Source organism: Lepisma saccharinum, unplaced genomic scaffold, assembly GCF_977018435.1.
Source record: "Lepisma saccharinum unplaced genomic scaffold, izLepSacc3.1 HAP1_SCAFFOLD_843, whole genome shotgun sequence".
Lineage (NCBI taxonomy): Eukaryota > Metazoa > Arthropoda > Insecta > Zygentoma > Lepismatidae > Lepisma > Lepisma saccharinum.
In genome coordinates, this window is record NW_028143505.1 from 54,770 (window position 1) to 80,000 (window position 25,231).

Here is a 25,231-nt window from a genome sequence, read left to right on the forward strand (position 1 = left end):
CACTGATCTCGGCCCTTTTGGAGGTGATGTGATCAGCACCATACTCTGGCCACCTTTACTCCACTAGGTTGCCCCAGGTACTCATTTATTTGAGGCTGGGTGAGCCCCAGAGGCATCTTATGCAGGGACAAGGCCAGAAAAATTCCAACCTAGATCACCCACCCTGGGAATCAAACCCAGGTCTCCCGTATGGCAGTCACACAGTTTATTATTATATCAAGCAAAAAGTTATAAGATTATAAGCAGGAATTAAATCTGAGACGTGTGTTAAATTGTGACAATGTGTAACCATTTTTGGTTCAATGATATGAAATGGATTATTGAACTGCTGTGGAGGCCTGTCATGCAATATGCATTAGGCCAGTGCATCTTGATATATCATACTTGCAAGTGCTGTTTCTCACATTTCTGAACCCATGTTGATAACACTCTTCCCTTCTCTGAAACATGAGGAATCCATTCCACAAGTTTTGCCCCATATATTAGTGCTACTATTACACTTATTTACTAGTAGTGTCTGCTTACCTCATTGTAGTAGTCCTCAAAAATCAATTCTTCGTTCAGGAGGCTTATTCCTTTAACATGATCACCGTACAACAGTAGAGCATGGAACTTAGTAAGAACGAAAGACAGTGGTGGGGGATTAGTGGATGTTGCATATGCACTTGTGTCACTGTTCTTTGGGTATTGTAGCAACTGGTAATCTTCTATCACTGCATCCACACCTGCTTCCCCAGAAGGATCAATCTGAAAGTAAGATAAGATTGCATGTTCAGCAGCCAAAGGAAATATACAGAGGAACCAAACAATTTCTGATGGACCTTTAGCCTGTGTCATAGACAACTTTTCCAAAAATACCTCTTTCAAATAACAATGCGTGCCTTGATGGCCAAGCCTATTCGCTGGTCAATCCAGTAAATGTTTCGGGTTCAAATCCTGCCCTAGACATGGGTGATCCTTCATCAATTCCATATAATCATCATTCATCGTTATATTTATGATGAGTCAAAGGTGGCAGAAAAACACTTCAAAATATTAGAATTATAAATTGTATTGGGTTTACATTTTCCGCAAGAGCATTCTGGCTACTTTTTAAATATTTTCTTTAAATAAATATTTGTGATACCTCAAATTAATAAAAACATGTATATTATGTTTAACAAGTACCCATACTTAATATACAAGGGCAGATCACCTAATAAGGTGTAACAAGGTCCACAATAATAATGTTTGAATGCATGTCTTCATGATGACACACTATTTCAAGCAGCCAGGAGAGTGCACCACTGTGCATAATCACTGAGTTAGACTGCTCATTGGAAGATGTCTTCAAACGTGATGAAACAGAAGTGGGAGAGAAGTGGTGGTAGGGATTCTAGATGTTTCATTGTCATGCCTGGCCATTTGGATTCATGTACATGTCTGAAGAATTTGAATGCATAGTGCGTCAATTTCTTCTGGCAACTGTTTGGGTACTCACCGGATGCCACACTTTGTTCTGGACAATACCATGCACAGTTGAAATGTTGATGTTCGTGGCAACATCTTCAATTTCACTTGCCTGTCTTGAATTGTGACATCCACTCAGCACACACAGAAGCATCCAAGCTGCTTTATCTTTGGACCAACTATGTTGCCAGTCATTGTACACACCTGTCCTGTTGTTGGCAAACTTCATACTTCTGGGTAATTCCATGTCAAATCAACCAGTACATAAACCTTTGATGTCATGGATTTGGCTAAATTTTGGTATACATGTTTCTTATCATCTGAAATATAGAAAATAGTTTTTTTTTTTATCTTTCATGTTGCTGGTTTCTGAGTTACTGAATTTTGAAAATTGACAAAATTGCCCAAAAACCGCTCACCACTAAAACTTTAAATACAATTTGCAAGAGACCTGTTTCAACTGCAGGGCTGGCCATGGTCTCATTTTAAAGCTTATGAAGTGGGCTTTCATTTGACATACAACATGCTTGGTTTTTTTGTGAAAAACATATTTTGAAAGTTGTTTCAAAATTTTATTTTAAAATTTCCAAAAAACGAAATTTTCAAAACATTTACAAATATTGGTACACATCTACTGAAGGTTCAGTCAAAATTTCGAGGTGGTATCTCCTTGGTATCATATGAAAAGTGAATTCCTTTCAAGAACATGCGATAATTTAAGTTAACATATTTTACATACCTAACCACATTATAAATACAGAAGCAATATTCACGTCACAACAGTCGTGTTCAAATTAAAGCTCATTAAAAGCTGAAGAGAATGACAATAATTTGAGCTCTCTACATCAAATAGATTTTGATCTACTTAAGATTGGGTTTTCAAAATTTGTACAATTAAGACCAAAGAGTTGCATAATAGCAGGAGCCAGTGTTTGTACCACTCATCACAATGTTAAACTAATGATAGCTGGAGCTCATTTAAATAAAATAACTCTCCCAGGACATGAAAATCCATTAAAAAAAAATACCAAGATTGTCTTTCAAAAATAATGCGTAGGGCACCACAACAGAAGTATTTTCTAGATGAGTGTGATTCGAGCATAATTGATTTCAAGGCAGCCTTGCTAACAAGCCTTGAGGAAGAGATGATTGAAAATATAACCTACAAGCAGTGGATATCAGTGCATGCTGTTCTTTTGAGACAATTACTAAATCCACAGATTTTTCAAATCAGTTGATCAATCTCAAGAGACAATTTTATAACCAAACAGCAATCAGTATATTTTTCTGAAAAGAACAGTTCTCTAGTGCATGATGAAGCTGTGGTGACACGTTATTTTGCTGAGAATTACTCATTATCTTGCAGGATGAAGTACACTGGAACAACTCACTTGTAGTATATTTTAAGAACAATGAAGATATTCTAAAACGTAAGAGTTATGTCTTCATTTCAGACTGCTTGATTCACAACACAGATCTTGTCCATGTTTTCCAAAGAAAGCTTTTAGATGTCCTGAAAATTGATTGTCTGCCTAACTTACAGAAAGTATATTACTTCTCTGATGGTTCAGCAGCGCAATATAAGAACCGCAAAAACATTGCAAATTTGTGCAACCATCATAGAGATTTCGATGGCATTGCAGCTGAGTGGCATTTTTATGCAACAGCACATGGTAAGGAAGTGTGGGATGAGGGACAGTAAAGAGGCTCGCAGCCAGAACCCTCCTTCAAACCAAATCATGACACCACTCCAGCTTTTTGAGTGGGAAAAGGAGAACATTCCATCAATAACTTTCGTTTATGTGACAAATGACAAATATTTGGAAGAAGAGAGACTTTTACAGACACGGTTTGGTGAAGCTGTAACTGTAACAGGGACTCAAGAGGTTTCATGCATTCATACCAGTAAGCACAGAAAAAGTGGAGACTAAAGTATTTTCTGCACCTGAAGAAACTTTGGTACATTGTGTTAAAGTTAATGCAGATGTTGAAAATGTACCTTTGAACACATGACAGGTTTTGTAGCATGTGTGTATCATGCCAATTGCTGGGTGGGATGTGTACTTTCGAAAGATGATGTAGAACATGAAGTGCAGGTAACTTTCTTGCATCCTTGTGGTCTAGCACAGTCATTTAGTTATCCAAGGCAACCAATTCTAATGTTCGCTGATGATTGCAAGATTATGAGAGAAATAAAACAGCCATCAGACATCCAACTTCTCCAAAATGACATAAATATATTCTCTGAATGGTGCAAGCGATGGAAACTGACCACAAACCCTTCGAAATGCTCCTACATAACAATTTCATTAAAGCAAAACATTCTTGAAGGTAATTATACACTCACCGACATCACTCTAACAAAAGAAGCACAACACCGAGATCTAGGTATCCTCATAGATTCTAAACTAACTTTCGATAATCACATATCAACCATCACAAAAAAGGCAATGCGTATGCTAGGCTTACTTTACAGATTCACCGAAATCCATAACCCGAAAGCACTTTCCATTTACTTCAAAACTTTTGTGTCCCCCATTCTAGAATACTGTTCACCCATCTGGAACATGGCTGCCCCTTCTCATACCTCCAAGATCGAGCGTGTTCTCAGCTTTTTCCTCTCTATCGTTCGATATAGAGTGCCGGCCCTGAGACATCTAGCTAAGAGAGATCTGCTTATAAACTTAAACATAAATACTCCAGAATCACGTAGATACGTTGCAGATATGAAATTACTACATAAGATAATTAATGGAAACCTAAGATGCAGCATCCCACTCCACGAATTCTCCCTCAGAGGGCCCAGACATAAAACACGGAGCAAGGAAACTTTCCACACTGCAACTCCAAGACTCTCACTCATTCAACGTTCACTATTTCATAGGCTACCAAATCAGTTCAATGTAATCTCAAACCAAACCGATATATTCAGTTCATATCCATCTTTTATCACCAACATAGAAAAAATTGTATATAAGTAATGCTTTTGTAAAACACATCTGTTTACCTTGGAACTGTCTCGACTTGTTTATGTTTATTTTTATATTTTGTTTATTTTATTTTATTTTATTTTATCTTGTTTCGTGTGTTCATTTTAACACTAGTGTACTGTTTTACTGTTGTTTCTTTCCGGTTTAAAATGGCTTCTGCTGTACTGGAAATTTCAATAAATAAATAAACCCCTTCTATGTGAAATTTTCTGACAAAATGGTTTCCTGTTCTGTGTATTTTTTTTTTCTGAGTTTGCGTAGTAATTTTTTTAAGTAGCTACTGCTTCACCAAAATTCATCCGAGTATCATGGTTCATACATCTTTCTCTTCAGAATAGAACAGGCTTTCAAATGGTACCACGCACATGTGTACATCAAGTATGAGGAAAGGGAAATCGGGAATAATTTGGGAAATTTCCCTCTGAAAAATCCCTTTTGGTAACTTTGGGGCTCTCTGGACCGGCCCTGGATATAGGTACCCAATTATAATCTACCTTGAAAAATACTATGTTCTATACGTAATGTGTCCACCAAGTTTCATTGCAATATCTTCAATAGGTATGAGGGATGAGGGAAAGAATATTTCGCAAACCTGTTTGACAATACTATTAGATACTAATCGGGGATATTTTGGGAAATTTCCCTACAAAAATCTTATTTGGTAACTTTGGGGCCCTCTGGATCGGCCCTGGATATAGGTACCCAATTATAATCTACCTTGAAAAATACTATGGTCTATACGTAATGCGTCAACCAAGTTTCATTGCATTATCTTCAATAGGTATGAGGGATAAGGGAAAAAATATTTTGCAATCCTGTTTGACAATACCATTAGATACTATTAGAAACTCACAAACTCAAAAACAAAACATAAATCACCAACAGTTCAAATAACGCAACACCAAAAATATGTACATAAAGCAACTGACTAAACGCAGCACACAAACGAACTCACGTTTGCACTTTGTCAGCATAACACAAAAACAGTTTACTTTCCTCTGAACTACTTCTTCTTCTTCTTTGTCGGCACTGAAAATCGTGACTAAATAAAAGGTCGTTGTTTCTTCAATAGCAAAATATATTTTTCACCAACAAAAAACGTATTATTCTGTTCAACACAGGTTACTTCAGTCATAGATGTTCGCGGGAGTAATATTACGTCCAACACAGAATAAGATATAGTGACAAAGGGCGTAATATTACGCTGAACACAGGGAAGGGGTTAAAATCCCAAGACACGCAATCCTTTGCAAAGCGGACCCTGTAACACCACCAGTAGAACATATCAGCTGAAGCAAGAGGAGATGACACAAGCATCATACATTTTATCAAAGAAAGACTTTCTGTATCACTAAGCCGTTTCTTGGTATGTATGCTTCTGTATTTATAAAGTGCTTAGGTATATAAAATATGTTAACTTAAATCATTGCATTGTTTTGAAAGGAATTCACTTTTCATATAATACCAAAGAGATACCACCTTGATATCTTGACTGAACCTTCAGTAGATGTGTACCAATATGTGTAAAATTTTTAAAAACTTTGTTTTTTCACAAAAAAAACCAAGCATGTTGTAAATCAAATGAAAGCTCTCTTCATAAGCTTTAAAATGAGACCATGCCCAGCCCTGTAGTTGAAACAAGTCTCTTGCAAATTGTATTTAAAGTTTCAGAAGTGAGCAGCTTTTTGGCAATTTTATCAATTTTCCAAATTCATTAACTCAAAAATGAAAAAAAAAAAATTAAAATGTTTTCTCTATTTCAGATGATAAGAAATGTGTATACCAAAAAATAGTCAAATCCATGACATCAAATTCCAAAATTTACTTTTTCTTGGTTGATTTGAAATGGAATTACTCTTCCATCAGTTCTTCAGGAATGTCTATTTCACTCCTTTTGTTCCCTTTGCATGTGGGAAAGAAAGTACTCCTTGCACCTCAATGTTTCACCATGTTTGGAGACATCCTGCCATGTTCACAGCAGTTTATGGTTCAATAACTATGCACAGTGTTGGTCATTAATGGTCACTTGATGTGTGGACATCAATTCCATAAAACACAGTTCCAAAGGTCTTAATTACCATCCTCGTATTAATACATGGCACGATAGAAGTACCATAGCATGTAGTGAAATGGCACGAAAAAATGTTGTGTAAGTAACACATACAATGTGCACAATTAAGCACGACAATAAAGGGTTTTCCATAAGTCATTCCCTCATTTAAATTCACTATAACTTTGCAACGAACAGACATTTCAGTGAAATAAAGTTTGTACTTCACAGCAGCCTTTAAAGAGTTACCACTGAAATATCTCTGTTTGTGGCAAAGTTGTAGTGTATTTAAATGTGTGAAGGACTTTTGGAAAACCCTGTACTATTATAAATATCTTGTTGGTACCACATTGCAACATCACTCTGAGTGATTTTATTGTTCTTATCTTTTTACTGATAAAGACTGAAATGAATACCTCATTCATATTTATTTTAAATAAAAGATTATTGCATTATCACATTTTACTTACCTTTCCAAAGAAAATTCCAGGTTCTGTAAGCCAAGCTAATGTTTCTGGTAATCCTCTTGCATTTTGGTAGAAAAACTGAAGCTTTGAATATTTTAAAGAACTCATGATCTCTTGGTAAGGCTCTGTGAAGTTTAAAATAAAATTGTTAAATATTTCATATTGCACATCATTAATAAGTTACCAACTTCAATGTAGTGGATTATGAATATAAACTGTCATAAATATGAATTGATAGGAGAATGTTCTTTTTTTTTTAAATTGACCAACACAAAATATGAAATGTTGATTGGCATATATCTTTCCTGCCATATTTCATCTTGAAATAATGCAAAACTATATGTCAAATGAAAATAAACACTAACAAAATTTGCTGTTTATTGGCTGAAGAAACACTTTACAGACTTTAGCTGTAGGAAAAATATACTTCTTTGAAAGGGACTAAAATTTATCATATTCCATGCCTGTCACAGAAGTATTGGAGTTGAAGATTACAAACATGCCAAGCTCCTCAGCAGAGTGGTTAGCACAGCATGCAACAATACCACGGGTCCCAGGTTAAAATCCTGGCCTGAGCAAGGGTGTTCTTTGTGAGTGTCCCTTCATCAATTTCATCATATCATCACTCATCCTCATTGCCACGCTTAGCCAAAAGTGGCAGAAAAGCAAAATAAAATAAACCTAATTCAATCGATCAATCAATGAATATGTCTACTAGGGCTGAGGCAATACCGATGTATTGGTATCGAAAAGAATCGGTTAATATTTAATCACCAGCCAATACTTTGGCCTTTCCAGAGTCCGAGCATATCATGGAGTCCGCAAAAATGCTGGAGAACACTTCCGTGGAGCCTAAATATACTGTAAATTATGCAATATGCATCATTGTGTGGAAGCAATTATTATTTCACATGCAATTATGAATATTTTAGAGCAGAACTCTTAACAAATCTAACAAGGTCACCATCCATCTTACCTCTGCTAGCTAAACTCACCACCACTGCGTAATGTGTTCTTCGTCACACATCAGGCATTAATTATCTCTGCACAGCCACGCAAGAGGGTTAGTATAAAAGGTTGCAGTGAGCAGTTTATTTTTGACTGTACCATGTATATTAAAAGTTACAAATATTCTGAACTACCTTGAATTGTTATTGATTGAATGATTGATTTGGTTTATTTTACTTTGCTTTTCTGCCAATTTTGGCTAATCACGAAGATGAGTGATGATATGATGAAATGGAAGAAGGGACACTCACAAAAAAACATCTATACCAGTCCAGGAAACAAACCCGGGACACCTGGCATTGTAGCATGCTGTGATAACCACTCTGCCACAGAGGGCGGCTCTTTGAATTGTTAGCATTTTGAAGTACTGGTACCAGTATTGGTGAGAAACAGAGTATTGGTAGTAGCACTGGTATCAATTCAAAGTAATATTTGTGCAGAAGTGAACTTTCCAAGTCAAAATCAACCTTGTTATTTTATTCACCATTATCACTATCACCAATATCAATTTAAATATCCAATTTGAACCTCAATTTTTAAATCTTTAGCAGTCTGTGCTAATGCTGAAATAATGAGGTGTGAAAATTCTGGAAAGAAAAGAGACTGCTTTGTAGATTAGAAGGGTACTGAAAAAGTTACCTGGGACATTGAGGTAGTTGTTGAACACCTGCTGAAAAAGTGGTCTTTCTTCAGAATTGGACACATAACCGGTGAACTGATACAGTCGATTAGGTGTTGTTGCAATGATGAAGTACTTCTCTGACCCTGGTACTCTGTGGAACTCCAAACCTGTGATTGGGGTGTTTGCTCCCTTTCCAATGTCAAACACCTGGAAAACAACCAAATTCCATTGAATGAAACCAATCAATGACCACAGTTTCAAATAACCGACATGTAATTGTCACGAAATAATAGCTACAGCTTCCAAACGAACAATCTGATGATTCCTAAGCTCTCGTTTAAACTACCACAGAACTAACGTTGCAAAAAAATGCAATAAAAAAAGCATGTTTGTTGAGAAGCATTAAAATCAGACAATATTCAAAATTACATTTTTTTAAACATTACATTTTCATATTTTACAAACATTTCAGGACAATAATTATAATATAAATGTCATCTTTAACACATATCTAGGTTAGTAGTACAGAATAATAACAGTCTTTAATTACTTTTTTTACACCTAAAGCCATGCTTCATATATTACACTACTTTCCTACTCTCTGCATTACTTATGCTTATGAAATAGATAACAGGGCAAATACAATGATGATCAGCCATGACTTTCCAAGAATTCAAAGTTCTGGCTTAATAGCTCATGATGATGAGCTGAAAGGATGAAGGCAAAATAATTAAAGATACTAAAACACTGAAAACTAGGGATTGACAGAGTGGATTTCAGATACAGCAATATTGGTTGGTTGATTGATTTATCTTACTTCACTTTTCTGCTACTTTGGATAATTGCAAAAGACGAGGATGAGTTATGGTATGAGGAAATTGATGAAGGGATACTCACAAGGAATATCAATGCCATGGCCCTCTGGTTCGAATCCCAGCCTGGGATTTGAACCAGGAAGCGCTGGCATTGTGGCATACTGTGCTAACCACTTTGCCACAGAGTCCGTGCAACACTGCTAGAAACAGCAAAATTCTGATACATAAATCAATTTCTAATGTTCAAACTTTTGATTACAGAGGACATATTGACATAATTTTGGCAATTTTAATGCAGTATAATGTTGTATTGTAAGTTTCAAAAGATAAAAAATGAGATTTTGAAGCATATGTATTCAAAATTGTTCCTGTATCAGTATAAAATATCTAAAGATATTTATAACACAACAGAATTTTTACTGCATTTTTATTTTTGCCATGCCAATAATGGCATTGCATTTCCGCTAAATATTGGTTCATGTCCCTTCATGGTGTGCTGCAAAGCACAGGCGAGAACTTTACTTTTTCACTTTACTTTACTTTCATGTCAAAATTTGTTAAATATGGTAATCGGAATCGGTTCTGAAAAATATCAGCAAGTGCATCATAATCAGTAAAATTTCTGCTTCATGACATCACCACAAAATACCGGTTACTGATTATGCCACTTTCAATATATCAACATACTATTACTAGTCTTAATCTAAGCATGTCAACCTAATATGCAGTGAAAGAATTGAGTTTAAATTTGAGGGTGGTTTCTGTTTGTTTGTTTCTTTTCTTTCTATTTCACTTTATGCACAAATAGGCTAATGGGGACTGGGCCTACAGTTTAAAGTGGAATCCTCTACCAGGTATTGAACCTGGGACCCTTGATTATAAGATAACATGTTACCAATACAACATTGGGGAGGACTTCCAGGAAAGCGTTTAACAGATTTTTTATTATTGTTCTTTTATAAATCAGATTGGTGTAATATCAATTAGCAGTTACATCCTTACTATAAATATTTATGAGAACAGATACCATGGATTTTTGAAAAGATATAAAACTTACTTGAGCTGCGATCTCAAAACAAGCACATGCAACACAGGTGGTTTTTAATGTACAATTATCATTAACAATAGCTAACCCAAGGGAAGGGTAGGGGGCTGTCAGGCCTACCACATACATTTTTTAAATTTTTCAACTGTTAAAATTTTTATAAAAAATTGAAAATAAATTGCACTGTTTCCTGGGGTGTTCCCAACATTTCTGCATTACATCGTAACGATCTGTAGTATCTTTTAAGAGACGACATTTGTTTACAAAAACATAAATCTAATATAAATAGGAGGCAAAATGCACTAGGTGGGCCTCCCAGGTGCCATCTTTGAATGTGTCATTCGAGACACTCATGCCAGTGAGAGTGTACAATTGGTTGGTAATCTTTGTAATTATTATAACTAATAAATAACTGCACATATATAATCAACAAAGGAAGCAGTGATTCAATAACAAAATAATATATATAATTTTATTGATAAAAAAAAGTATAGGTCTATGAGCCTCAACCTTCACGTAAGTAAGTTTCTCGTCCGCCACAGGTTAGCTAGAGTTAATAATATTTCTAACAAATACAGATAATCAAAACTTCAATGATGGTTATTAGCAAGTTTCAAATGGTTCTATTTAAAACCGTGTGTGAATTAACCACCAATCACCTACCAGACCATCCACATCACGTGATCCATACAATGGAAGTGGCAACTTTACATGACAGCACAAAGAAAAAAGAAAAGGACAAAGTCTTAAAATTTCGCAAATGGCATAATTTAACTTCATTTATTCTTTAATAATAAGTGATCTACAAGGGCTTAAGGGCATAAGTCATGGCAATTATATATTTTGTTTCAAAGTTAAATGGTTGTATTCCAATATGATCGTATGTCCCAGAAAACATGGCACCCACAGTATGTGAACACATCACTAGATGCCAGTGTGATGAGTGCTTATCGTACAGAGGACAGTGGTAATTCTTTATTGTCAACCGCCATTCAACGTGAACAGCATTCAAAACACCCGTTCTTCGGGAGAGAAATGCCAGAAAATACCACAAGGAGCTTTAATGTATGCTTTCTGACTTGTAAACACAAGTGGAACGATGCTATCTTTGAAGGTGTTGTGCTCCGTTCCCTATCCTACCCATAGTACACATGGTCTGCATTGTACGTACATGCATTCCACATTACAATACACTGGCCCCTTTTGGATTTTGGATTTTCATGCAGGTCCTGCATTCTTGCCAAAAAAAAGTAGTTGCCATGACATATGCCCCAACCCTAGTATCTATCTATCTCTTACACACACACAGAGTGGAACTGCAATTGTACATTTATTGGCCTCTGCAGCCAGGGGTGGTTAAATATATTTTTTTAAGCTGGGTGAGGTGGAGTTTTTGCACTCCATACTTTTCCACCTTCACCCCTCCATAACTTTCTACCCTGGGCCCCTTACTAACCACCTGTCCCCAATAAAAACATGGCCATGTGTATATTTATAGTTTTAACGATAGTAAATTATAGCCTTATTTTTCAAATTTGATTTGATTTGGTTTATTTTATTTTGCATTTCTGCAACTTTTGGCTAATCGCGAAGATGAGGATAAGTGATGATATGATGAAATTGTTGAGGGCACACTCACAAAGAACACCCATCCTCAGGCTGGGAATCGAACCAGGACCTCTGGCATCATAATAAACTGTGCAACCACTCCACCACTGAGGCAGGCCTTTATTTTTTAGATATCTTAAGTGTTACTTTTAAAGAACATTTTTATTTCAAGTAAGTATTTATTTAATACCTGCATAATTATATCAAAATAATAGGGTGTCCCAAAAAAAACATAGCTTTAATATACTTAATAGAATACTTTTTTGAAAAAGAATGACAAATAATTTAACATCATTACAATGGCTAAATATTCCAACTTCAGAATGCCAAGTTTGATTTACGCAACATGTCTTGTAGTTGGGTTGGTAACACTGTTCTTACAAATTCCTTTACCAGTGATTGTTGCAGCTTAGTTGACATGGAGCATGAAACGAGTTTTGATAGTGAAAACTCATGACAAGAACAGCGAGTGTTATGCAGACTGTTAGGAAGTTTTGTGCAATCCTTGGACGTGAAAGTGCAGTTTGCAAGTTGATCAAAAAATTTAAGGAAACAGGTTCGACAGCAGACATTAAAACACCGTGCACTCGATCTAGCCGGTCTGTTGAGAACATCGCTATTGTGCATGACAGTGTTATTGCAAGTCCAAAAAAAAATCATTCGGCGTCATTCACAACAGTTGGATATTTCAAAAAGTTCCATGCATTGCATTCTCATGGAAGATCTGCACATGCATGCTTTCAAAATTCAGTTAACTCAGGAACTGAAACCAAATGATCACTTGCAACAGAGACAGTTTGTTGAACTTGTGGATGAAGATTTTCCACAGAAAATATTGTTGTGACAAAACACATTTTCACTTAAACAGTTTAGTCAACAAACAAAACTGTCAAATTTGGGCAACAAAAAAACCTCAAGAAATCCAACAGAGACTATTGCATCCACGAGTAATCGTGTGGTGTGGATTTTGGGCTGGTGGAGTGATAGGACCGCTGTTTTTTAAAAGATGAGGATGGAAATGCAGTGACAGTTAACGGAGAATGGTACCACAATATGGTTAGCAGTAGTTTTTTGTGGCTGCATTTGAACAAAATTGACATTGAACGCATGTGTTTTCAACAAGATGGAGCTACCTGCCACACCTCCCACTCAACGATTGCCTTGCTGCGTGAGAAATTCCAGGGCCGAGTCCTCTCTCGCAATGGTGACCAGAACTAGACAGCTAGGTCATATGACCTTTCTCCTTGCGACTAGTTCCGTTGGTGGTTTCTGAAATCAAAGGTCTCTGCAAACACATCCCGAACCGTGTGAGAACGTGTTATCAGCCACATCGATGAGAAAGTATGTGAAAAAGTGATTATAAATTTCATCGAGAGCAAATTGTGGGGGACATATGCCGGAGTTCATCTTTCATTCTTAAATCGGAACATTTACCTGTTGTAATGATGTAAAAATATTGCCATTTTGTAAATATACAGCATTTTCTTAAGCATATTAAATCAGTCACTTTTATTGGGGCACTCTTTATTACACAGCAGTAGTTTCAATTAATTCTTGTCTACATAAATTCAAGTCTTTTAAAAAGAAATAGACACTTATGCAAATCAGAAGTAAGGGTTTGACCCTGATCCGGGGGGGGATGTCCAAGTCTGGTGCCCCCCCCCCCAATTGTCCAGGTCACATAACTCTGCAGCTAAAAGGCCTAAATATGTGGAAAAAACATAAAATTCAGCAAAAATCTACCATTTTGTTCTACTCGGATGAGAAGGAATAAATGTATCATATGGAAAAATCCAGGAACATAAAATTGAAGTTCCACTGTTTACACATCTATGCATACTCACACACTATTCAACAAAACACTAAACTTTGCTGCTTACATGATGTAGTGTAGTACCTCATAAGTGTCACGATAATTTTTTGCACTGCTATATATTTAACAATTTGCCATAAGCAGCACAAATAAGATGTTGGCTTTTTACCTGTGAATTTTAGAAAACTTCAGCTATGATGTAATAAAGCTTCAGATCTCTATTATTTCCAATGCATTTTTTAAATTGATAATGAAAATACGAGGTGAATATAAAAAAAAAGGGCCGATAATTTTTTACGCTGGGTTGGCAATACTGATGAAGTTGAGCATGCGCAGGAGCATGCCCTAATATTCTGTGCTTGCAACAGAGATAGAATCGTCAGAGTAGGGTTGCATACATGCGAGTAGCAGTAAGGTGAAACGGCTGCCATAATACAAAATCCCGCCAAATGTGAAGTGAGATCTGTCATACGATTTCTGAACGCCAAAGAACAGAATGCAGCTGACATCCATCGGGAATTGTGTGCCATTTATGGACCGACAGTGATGAGAAGGGAAGGTCAGTCAATGGTGCAGAGAGTTTCGGGAAGGGCATTCAAATCTCCATGACGATGAGCGTAGCGGAAGGCCTAGTGTTCAGATGGATGATCTGGTGGAACGCATTAATGAGAAAGTGCGTTCCAATAGCCGGATCACAGTATCTGAACTCGCCAAAGAGTTTCCAGAAGTGTCTGCAAAAACAGTGCATCGAATTGTGACTGACAACTTGGGGTATCACAAACTGTGTGCGAGGTGGGTACCAAAAATGCTGACAGACACTCACAAAGAGCAAAGAAGGACAGCTGCAAGTGATTTTTTGGCCCGCTGGGGGGAGGATGGGGATGACCTCTTTTCGCACATAGTGACGGGGGATGAAATGTGGATATCGTACACCACTGGGGAGTCGAAGCAGCAGTCAATGCAATGGCGGCACTCTGGTTCTCCTAAAGCGAAGAAATTCAAACAAACACCATCAGTTCACAAAATCATGGCAACTGTGTTTTGGGACCAAAAGGATGTGATTTTTGTGGAATTCTTAGAACCAGGACGAACAATTACAGCAGAGGTGTATTGCAAAACACTGAATAATCTGCGACGTGCCATCCAAAATCGGCGGAGAGGAATGCTACGCTCTGGAATTTTTCTGATCCATGACAACGCCTGCCCACACGCAGTTGCTCGTACTGTTGAGACAATTCAAAGATTTCGATGGGAACTATTCAATCATCCCCCTTACAGCCCCAACCTTGCCCCCAGCGATTTCTTTCTTTCTCTTTACCTGAAAAAAGTAGCTTGCATCGAAGCGTTTCAACGACAGTGACATGCTCAAGACATCAGTTCTGGACTGGCTGCACTCAGGCGGCAGATTTTTACGCAGAGGGTATACGGACGCTTGTGCCACGCTATCAGAAATGTCTGGAGGTTAATGGTGACTACATCGAAAAATAGCCAAGGTATATACAATCACAATAAATTTCTAGTCCTATCATTTTCTTGTTTTTTTAAAAAAATATCAGCCCTTTTTTTTAGATGTGCCTCGTACCAAATACAAAAAAAAAGTGTGTTATGCACTTATGCTGTAAGTCAGATAAGCAACAATGTCAAATAGTCCATTCAGATGTCACTTTTCTACCTCTTCTGTCAATTGCAATTGCACTGATGATATGGACAAAATGACACATCCATGCCTCACCAGGGTTAAAACCTGCAACCCCTCTTCATAGTGTGTTACAGTATACTACCCAGCATGGGCATCATTTTCATAGGAGAGAAGGAGGACGGGTCAAGGCACTATGAAAACTTGAATAGTACAAATAAAAACAATAATTATTATTATCATATTATGATTGTTATCATTTTAAAGTAATTATTGTACACAAACAAAAATAAATTTTATTTAACATTACTATTATTATTATCTCCTTTGGGAGAATTTTCTATTCGATTCACCATATGAGTGAATATTAAGCACAACTGTATTTATTATTATTTTATATTTCAGTTATTATACTGAAATCCATAGTCATTCTATTTTGTTATTAACACATGCTTCACAAAAAAGCTTTAAAAGTTAGAGGAAAATTTTAGCCATAATGTTCATGTGTGTGACCTTTCACATAAAACTCAATTATTTTAAAATTGTGAAACCACTTATCGTTTCGATTAAATTAGGGATGGGCCGATATGAAATTTTGGCCGATACTGATACAGTACCGATATAAAATTTACCGATACCGATAACTGATATTCTACCGATCCGATATAAAATTAGAAATGGTCCTTGAAGACCCTGAAATTTTCATTGATCTCTGTAATAAATGTGTGTTTTGAGCTGATTGCAATGCAAAAGAAGTTGAATATTTAGACATTCACTTTTTCAGAAAGTAGGGCATGGAAATTATCCATAAAAATTACAACAAAATGGCAGAATTTTGCACTAAATTGTAAGATATTTATCGATATATTGGATCGGTAAAATAATCGGTAATTTTACCGATAAACCGATACACCGATATGCCTATATTGGCCGATACCGATAGAGTACCAATTAATCGGTCCCATCCCTAGATTAAATGGTAGTGTGTGCATGTTACACCTTATTTTTTGATTTAATACTTTCCTTTACTTCGTTATTCTGTTCAAATAATAACTAACTGAACTTTATTTCCGTTATTAACAATAAAAGTAACAAGCTTTCCGATTTTTGTAACATGAGGTGAAGGAGGGGGAGGGGGGCATGTGACAACCTTTTACATGTTTCAACTTCGAAATTACGCCTAGATCTGAGCAAATAAAAGATAATTGCTTCTGCTCCTGGATGCACCGGTGGCCACGGTGGCTCAGTCGGTAACGCGTCTGACTACCATGCTCAAGGTCCTGGGTTCGATCCCCAGCCGGTTCAAATCTGGGAACTTTTCTAACATTGAAAGCGGCTCCGGCACCCACCCAGCATCGAATGACATGGGTACCTGGGGGAAACCCTGGGGGGTAAAGGCGGTCAGGGGCGTGATGCTGATCACATCACCCCCACTCACAACCGGATCAAGAAAGTGTGGGGCGTTACACCCACACCCCCTATACGCCTTCATGGCGTGGTGCACAGGGGAGCAATTTACCTTTTTTTTTTTTACCTGGATGAACTTGGTAGCATGCTTGAGAATTTTCCAATGGAGTGTATGATCACAATAAAGGGAGTACTGCTTTATTAATTTAGTAGTTGCCACATGTTCTTGAATTTGGCATTCTGTTTTAGGCAGTTATCAGACCGGTACGACAAGTAAGAAGCTACGTGGGGACCCTCCAGTCTAGGGTGGGGAAAAATTTCACTGTAATTGCACAACCAACAGACCGAAGCAACACACAAGCAAACTAAGACCCATGTAGCTTGCCATGTTACTTTGGAAAGGTTACATTTATTTCTGAAGGTTCGTTAAACTTGTCACATGTTGCTTCAGTCCAAAGGTTGCCTTAAAGAAACAGGTGGGGGGGGGGGGCCTTCTAAGAATGCGATGAAGCCAATATCAGATGTAAGCATACTTAACAAATTAATATTTACGCCAATCACAAGTGTCAATTTCATACCTTCAAGTGCACAGAAGATTGCAATTACTGACACTAAAAAACACTGGGAATACTATACACATCAGATTGATTCCAGTTCACTAATATTGGTACAGGCAGTGCTCGAAAAATGTTCTTCAAAGCTAGGCGCCAGCTCTGAAAAACAGGCACCAGGAAAATACCTACTAGCAATTGTGCATACTACAGTATGTTTCAAAAGTTGCGTAATCCAAACTTTGAAAATGTATATCATGAAAATCGTAAGAGATATTTACACTGGGTTTTCTGCACTAAACTATTCCTGTAGGCTAACACTGGGTTCATAAATTTATGTTAGCATTTATCTAAATATGTAAAAGCAATTACATTATTTTAAAAAACATTGTTAATTTGCTGAAAACATCTGAGAACTGATTTCCAACAATAAATACCAACAATTTGTGGGATCATTTGTTGGTGTTTGACTGGTTGTAAAACAGTTGCTTTGTGAGGTACAGCAGAAGCAGGGATTTTTTTTTGGAAAACCTCTTGCACATGAGTGTAAGAATGCATACTAAAATACTCTTCAGCAATGCACACGCGCTGCTTCAATGAATACGCCATGCTGAATCAATTACAAAAAAAAAGGACACAGTAGTGGCGAAAGTGAGCGAAGAGAATTCAATGCAACCAGGGACAGCCTACAATTCTCTCAAGAGTGCAATTTCTGCACAAAATCTTGATTTTTCACGTAAATGCATAGCCAATACTTACACATTGCATGAGACTGTTGGCAATATTTTGACCTGCTAGTGTTGCCATATATGGATATATGTCCCAAGAATGGCACTTTTCACTCAACCCATAAAATCGCTAGTCAAAAATTCATCAAATGTTGCACATGACCAATATTGGTTGCAAATGACAGACTGACTTGGCATCAGTCATCAAATATCTAATTATGACCCTTCGATAATTTCTTACATATTTTTCTAACTCAGATGTTCATTTCTGGGAAAAATTGAATGCTGCTTTCAGTCAGTTATTAATTTATATAATTTTCTGTACGAAGTGAACTTATAATTTTAAGCATTGAAAAATATCTCAATGGATGAGGCTTTATAATGCAGAAATCTCGGTGTAAATATCTCTTACGGTTTTCATGATATGCATTTCCAAAGTTTGGGTTGTACAACTTTTGAAACACTCTGTATAAGATGCTGACCATCACGGTATTCAAAACATCGCTAAATTATTTGATAAAGCAGGAAATGGGGTGTTGGTGGACAAAGGGTAAGGAATTGTTACTGACTCTATGGAATATTCACATCAAAATTTCGTACATATTACAGCAAAAGATCACAGTCACCAGGCTGAAATTTTTTAGTCGCCCTGGCGACCGGGAATTTTCGAGCCCTGCGTACAGGTGTCAAATCGTTATCATTCCTGTTGAAAAATAAATGCTATACTTTGGGAAGAGAAATGCACTATCAAGTAAACAAAGATACATTACTTGGAATACTACAGCAAAAACTAATCACAAGAAAACCACCATAAATAAAATATTGCAACTAAGTCTTTACATTAGAAACGCTACGCACCTGCCTCCAGTACTGCTCCAAGCTTGACTGAAATATGCGATCTCCATCCACCCCGATTTCAGTTTCGAAAATTAAACCTTTCGATGTGCCTAACAGGATAGGTCCTGTCGTATTTTCTGAATCATTGCGGAAATTCCACGCAACAGCTGTCACCTCATAGCCCTTGAATTTACTCAGCTGCAATCAATAAGACGAAATATGAAGAAAAACAATTTGATAAATGGAACTTATGATGCTGCTACAGGTAATATATTTTCACATTGCCACAATTCAGGATTAAATGATAACAATGCAATAGCCAGTTCGAAAAATGTAGTGAATTTCAGAATATTTTAAACACAAAATCTACCTGATATTGCTTAGTTGTACATATTTAAAGCAATGATTTATTCACACACTCCCAAAACACCTGAAAATTTTACACAGAAGCTCAATTTATGGTTAATTTAGCTCTAAATATACCCTTGCACCCCCCTCCCTTTTAGACAGAAAATTCTGGATAAGTCCTTTATTTAAAACATACAAGTCACTATAAACCAAGAAGTACATATGGTTATTGATTTGACTTTGCCCAGGTTTCGGCACCATTTTCAAAGTTAGGTGGTAGAACAGCCTAAGGCTCTGTAGTAAATAACAAGAGCTGGCCCCCATGGGGAAGTGGTTAGCATATTGCGCTATGACACCAGGGGGTTTGAATCCTGGCCTGGGTCTTTGTGAGTGTCCATTCATCAATTTCATCATATCATCATTCATCCCCCTTCTTCACAATTAGCCAAAAGTGGTAGAAAAGCAAAGTAAAATAAACTAAATCAATCAATCAGTAAATAACAAAGACTATTCTATTCCATTGATTCACAGTGGTATCAATACAGCCTTGTATTAAACAATAAGACACATGAAAAGAAGTTCTGCATAGTGCAATATAGTACCTGTTTTAGTTTAACCGACTTCCGTGCAATGTAATAGAGTTCAGGTTGTGTATCTGGGGGCCGAGAAGCAAGACTGACCAGTATATGCTCTCCCAATGGGTCGATAAATATCCCCGATATCTTCATGTGGGATACATATTTGCCAATGTCGATCTCTGAAAAAATATATTACAATATATAAGTAATTAATTCAAAACATGATAGTTTTTCTTGTAAGTTTTGTTACGTTAACAGTATTTACATTTTTGTTTTCAGATATGTCCAAAAGAGAATTCAGAATAGTTAATTAAGGATCAGGAAAATAGGATTTTGACTGCCCCAGTGGCAGAGTATTGAGTGGCTGACTCACACATCTCACAAAGAGAAGGTTACAGGTTTGACTCTTGGTGTTACTTTGTTAGTATCCTTCATAAATTTCTTCTCAAGTCATCCTTGATTCTCATTATTAAAAATAAAACTACAGTCATATTAAAATAAGTTAGAGGAAAGTGACATAAAAATAGGAAATATACAAAAAGAAAAACTATACTATTTTTGGATTTACTCCATATCAAAGCATTACTTCTTGCATAAAAAAAAAAAGTCCAGGGATAGACAAAACCAAAAATAATTTAAGTACCAGCCTCTTCTTCTCAGGACCCAGCATTTATTTTAAACATCTAATTTATAAATTAATACAAGATTGGATTAAAAGTAATTAATTCTTGCCCCAGAGTGGCCTTTCTAAACAAGGTTGGTTGGTTGATTTCGTGTTTTTAAGTTCACTTTATGCACAATAGAGCTAATCGGAACTGGACGTACAGTTTCAAGTGGGGTCCGAACCACTCTGTGCCTTCACTGGGTATCGAACCTGGGACCCCTTGATTACAAGGTGATGACGCTACCACTGCACCATCGGGGAGGCCCTTCTTAAAGAAGGCTCAACTGATAATATAGCATAAATAGCATGCAATACATTCAAATATATGGCCAACTCTACCAGATGACTGCAGATTTTAAAATTTTGCTACCAACAGTGAAAAAGCTTATCATGGCATATTTATTATTCTGACTTAATGATACACGTGATACAGAAAACACACAATCATTAAAAAACACATACTGTATCACAATTTTTTTTAAAAAAAAGGTAATGAAAATGGCCATAAGCGAACTCGAAATATTACGAAAAAAAATGGACCGAATTTGAAAAATCACGGACCCTGTATTTTTCCTACCCATGGTAATAAATACAACATAAAAATCCATACCTTCTGGGGAATCTGGATGTTTTAAGTCTATTCTGAGTAGCACATTATTTGACATAGCCAGCACTAAAGTTTCACTGCTAACTGCCAAATGTGTAAGGGGATCAGTTGGAGAAAAGTTGACTTTGCTCTTGCTAAATATAGGCGGCTCCTCTTCTAATTTCATGTGTATAAAACCCGTCGTGCTCTGGAAAGAAGAAACAAGGAAGATAGTGTATGCAAAGTAAACAGGTGAACACTAACCAAACATCAACCTTTACGGTGCTATTTGGCAAACTAATGTACACCATTTAGGTGCCAAAATTGCTTAACCTACGCGTAACACTCCACAGTAACACATCTCAAGATGTGGCTTCAAATCCTCTGTAGCATGCAATTGTTAACAAAAAGAAAACAGAAAATGTCCTGCATACTAGACAACTGTATGTGGAACATGAGACGAGCCCAATTCTATAAAATAATTTAACATGTGAGTTCATATTTCTTATACGTATCTTGTTTTTCAATTGAAAGACTGTACTGTAATAAGAAACACAATTATGGGCTAAATCTGCCAATTGAGCAGTCTTCTCTTATTCCTTCATAATTGTTGTTGATTTAACAAATGAAATTCAACATGTGTAATACTGATTTGCTTTATTTTACTTCGCTTTTTGTTCCACTTTTTGGCTAATTTCCAAAGATGGGGATGAGTGATAAAATGGTGAAATTGATGAATGGACAACCACAAGCATCCATACCCAGGCTGGAATTTGAACCCGGGACCCCTGGCATCGTAGCTTGATGTGCTGACCACTCTGCTACGGGGGCCGACTGTGTGTAATGTATTGATGTGTAACTATGAAGATTGAAAGAAAGTGTTTTGCAGTTTCCAAAAGAATTATTTTATTTAACTAGAAGATTATAGTACCGTACTGAACTAAGTGTGTATTATAGGGCTGAATCTTCTGATCAGTTAGATGTTGAATGTTAATCTAAATATTCTGCGTTGAGAAACTGAAAGTTTGTGTTACTGGGATGGACATTGTGTGGTTTTGTTTTACTTAGTTCAGTGACTTCAATTAGAAATAACTTGATGAGATTTTAATAATAGTCTCAAATAATAATAAAAAAGATAATTCAATAGAAACAAAAGAACATATTATGTACTCTGGTAGTGAATACATAATGCACAGCACAAGAACATCAATACTGTAAAAAGTCATTATTTAACACCTTATACTAGGGCCTAAATGTGAATGATTTTGGTGTGCAAATCATGGATTGATAGTAATATGAGTGTACTTACCATTTCGGGTCTAACACTTGTTGTCATACTCCCCTTCATTCTTTGGGAAGCCTGTTCATACTGATCAAATATGGATGTCATGTTTGGTTCTTGTTGAAATCAAACACAGGATTGACAGACAACTGGGAAGGAAGGGAAAAGAAAAGCTATTGTTATACAAATAACACACTAAGAACAAAACAACATATCATAACATGGCATTTATTTACAACTGAGGGAATGTGATGGACCTACCTAAAATCTGAAATAAAAATCCTCTAAAATTACTGGCAAACCATAAAAAATATCAAAAATGTTTTTTAAATGACCTGTAATGTCACTTTTCTATGTAAGCTTGAATTTTCAACTGACCTAAAGACACATGTACTCATGAAATTTTTGAATAATGTGACACATCTGAATGTCTTGTGGTTCAAACTACTGACATTAATCAGGGCACACAACAATTAGTTACAATTTTTATTTGCAGCTGCCTGAACTATCAATTCTTTCCTCCGTTGTATGTAACCAAGCTGTATTTCCACATTTCCCTTCCTCTTCAGCATATACAGGGTGGTGCAAAATTCCGTTTACAACGCGGAGGAGTAAATCGCCAAGTAAAAATAAGGAAAAAATGCCATGCAAAAAATGTTGAAATCGGCACCGTTTGCGAGTGACAGGCATGCGAAAATCGCCTCACACCATGTGTAAAGCAGAATAACTTAAAAAGGAAGAAAGATATCAATGTCGGATTAAAAGAATACAAAGAAAGTCGTGCCTGACGAATACAATAGTGCAGCAATTGAGGCCCAGTGTAAATTGCGCAAGGGGACTCTCAAAGAAAGTGGGGAATCCCCTGATGGAAAATATAGGAAATGTACTACTATCTTCTACATAATGTTGAGATCGGAATGTTGGCAGTAAAAAATGACGACGTATGTCCACATGCCCCACTACTGCTGGGACACCGTCCCACACTCGGGAAACAGGAAATTCACCCGAAAATGACGCTATGCCGTCAGATTACGCTGAGATTGATTTCAGCTAATTGATACAGAAAGCCCCACTAGAAGCGCTGGGAGTGTAGGTCACCTGTTACGTATTAGTGTTGGTGTATACTACGTAGAGAGTGTAGTCGACCGTTGTTTTTCCTGTCTTGTTCTGCGTCTCGCAGCGTGGAGTTTAGTCTGGCGTGTGTGTATGGTTGAATTGCGCCAAGGAATATTGTACGTAGAGTACGTATTCCCGTGTTCTTTCTCGGTTTGCAACAACTGCGTGGACACCTGTGTGACATTACGTGGGTGCCAATCACGGTAGTTGTGATCAGTCACTCGGAGGGAAAGTGCCCCTGTTGCTGGGCAGTTCTCGAACAGGACAATGGTAGAGTACTCTACCCACGAGCTTGCTCATATGCATCTCGTTTATGGAGAGTCAAACCGAAACAGCCGTGAAGCACGGCGTTCGTATCACTAACGTTTTCCCAATAGGCGGTTACCAGCACATGCACTCTTTCAAAGACTTGATGCTCGACTGCGTGAAACTGGATCTCTACTACCCCATAGGTGGGATTGTGGAAGACCCCGCACTGTGCGCACTGTGCAATTGGAAGAGGACGTGTTGGACGCGATACGAGACCATCCTGACACCAGCACACGTGTCATTGCTCGTACGCAACAAACCCACCATAGCAATGTGTTCCGCATTATTCAGGAGGAGGGATTGCACCCATACCAATTGCATAAGGATCACCACATACTGCCCACGGACTTTCCCCTACGCATGAATTTCTGCCAATGGTACGTGCAACAAACTCTTGCCATTCCAGATTTCCCAACAAGAGTTTTGTGGACCGATGACGCAATGTTCACCAGGGACGGCATGTTCAATAGCCACAACAGTCACGTCTGCGATATGGACAATCAGCATGCAATCATTGTGCGCCATCATCAACATAGGTTCGCAGTGAATGTGTGGTGTGGCGTAGTAGGTGACCACTTGATAGGCCCGTACATTTTGCCCTCTACTTTGTGTGGTGGGAATTATCGGGTGTTTCTACATGACGTATTACCTGAACTTTTGGAAAACGTGCCACTGGCAGGTAGACAACGTATCTGGTTTCAACACGACGGCGCCCCGCACAATTCGACTGGGGAGCAAGGGCCTTACTCAAAGATCGTTGGATTGGCAGGGGTGGACCTTTACCGTGGCCACCTCGTTCCCCCGACCACACACCACTGGATTTCTTTGTGTGGGGAGAAATGAAAAGGCTCTTGTATGAAACCCCTGTGGAAAGTGCTGAGGACCTCGTTGCTCGTGTTAGTGCCGCTGCTGGGACAATTGTTGACATGCCAGAGGTATTTGCACGTACCAGAGAATCACTGCTTCGCCGATGCCATCTTTGTCTTGAAGTCAATGGCGAACATTTTCAACAAAGTGTCTGAGTATACCGGTGTTTGTGAGCCCCTATCAGCACCGCATAGTGTCCTTTAGTGAAAGGTGCGAGTGAAGATGCTGGAGATCGCTGTACTTCATACCATCGATCTGCATGTGCGGAGGTTGTGCGCTTCTCAGTGGAATCCCTTCAAGATGTGCTGTGCCTGGAAATGTTACATGTCATTGTGTGCGTTTTCTCGCCATTCTCCGTCTTCATTCCTTCGAGGATTACCCACTTTCTTTGGGGAGCTCTGTTGTAGTATGTACAGCCTGACGACATGTGGCCATTGTTTAACTTTTGTTTTTCG

The 25,231-nt window shown here is 37.5% G+C and overlaps 1 protein-coding gene across 1 annotated transcript in view; it reads right to left on the reverse strand.

Annotated features, from left to right (window-relative positions):
• The window catches only part of LOC145983346 (vacuolar protein sorting-associated protein 18 homolog), a gene marked incomplete at its 3' end in the record, with an annotated part of 76,599 nt that extends 53,968 nt beyond the window's left edge, over positions 1 to 22,631 (reverse strand). The window contains exons 1-8 of the mRNA XM_083116485.1: positions 22,512 to 22,631; positions 21,227 to 21,410; positions 19,977 to 20,131; positions 19,048 to 19,224; positions 11,110 to 11,151; positions 8,604 to 8,793; positions 6,960 to 7,081; positions 526 to 747 (exon numbers count right to left, since the gene is read on the reverse strand). Coding sequence (XP_082972611.1) covers positions 526 to 747; positions 6,960 to 7,081; positions 8,604 to 8,793; positions 11,110 to 11,151; positions 19,048 to 19,224; positions 19,977 to 20,131; positions 21,227 to 21,410; positions 22,512 to 22,592 — 1,173 coding nt within the window. The remainder of the gene's footprint in view (positions 1 to 525; positions 748 to 6,959; positions 7,082 to 8,603; positions 8,794 to 11,109; positions 11,152 to 19,047; positions 19,225 to 19,976; positions 20,132 to 21,226; positions 21,411 to 22,511) is intronic.
• Between the last annotated feature and the right edge of the window lie 2,600 nt (positions 22,632 to 25,231).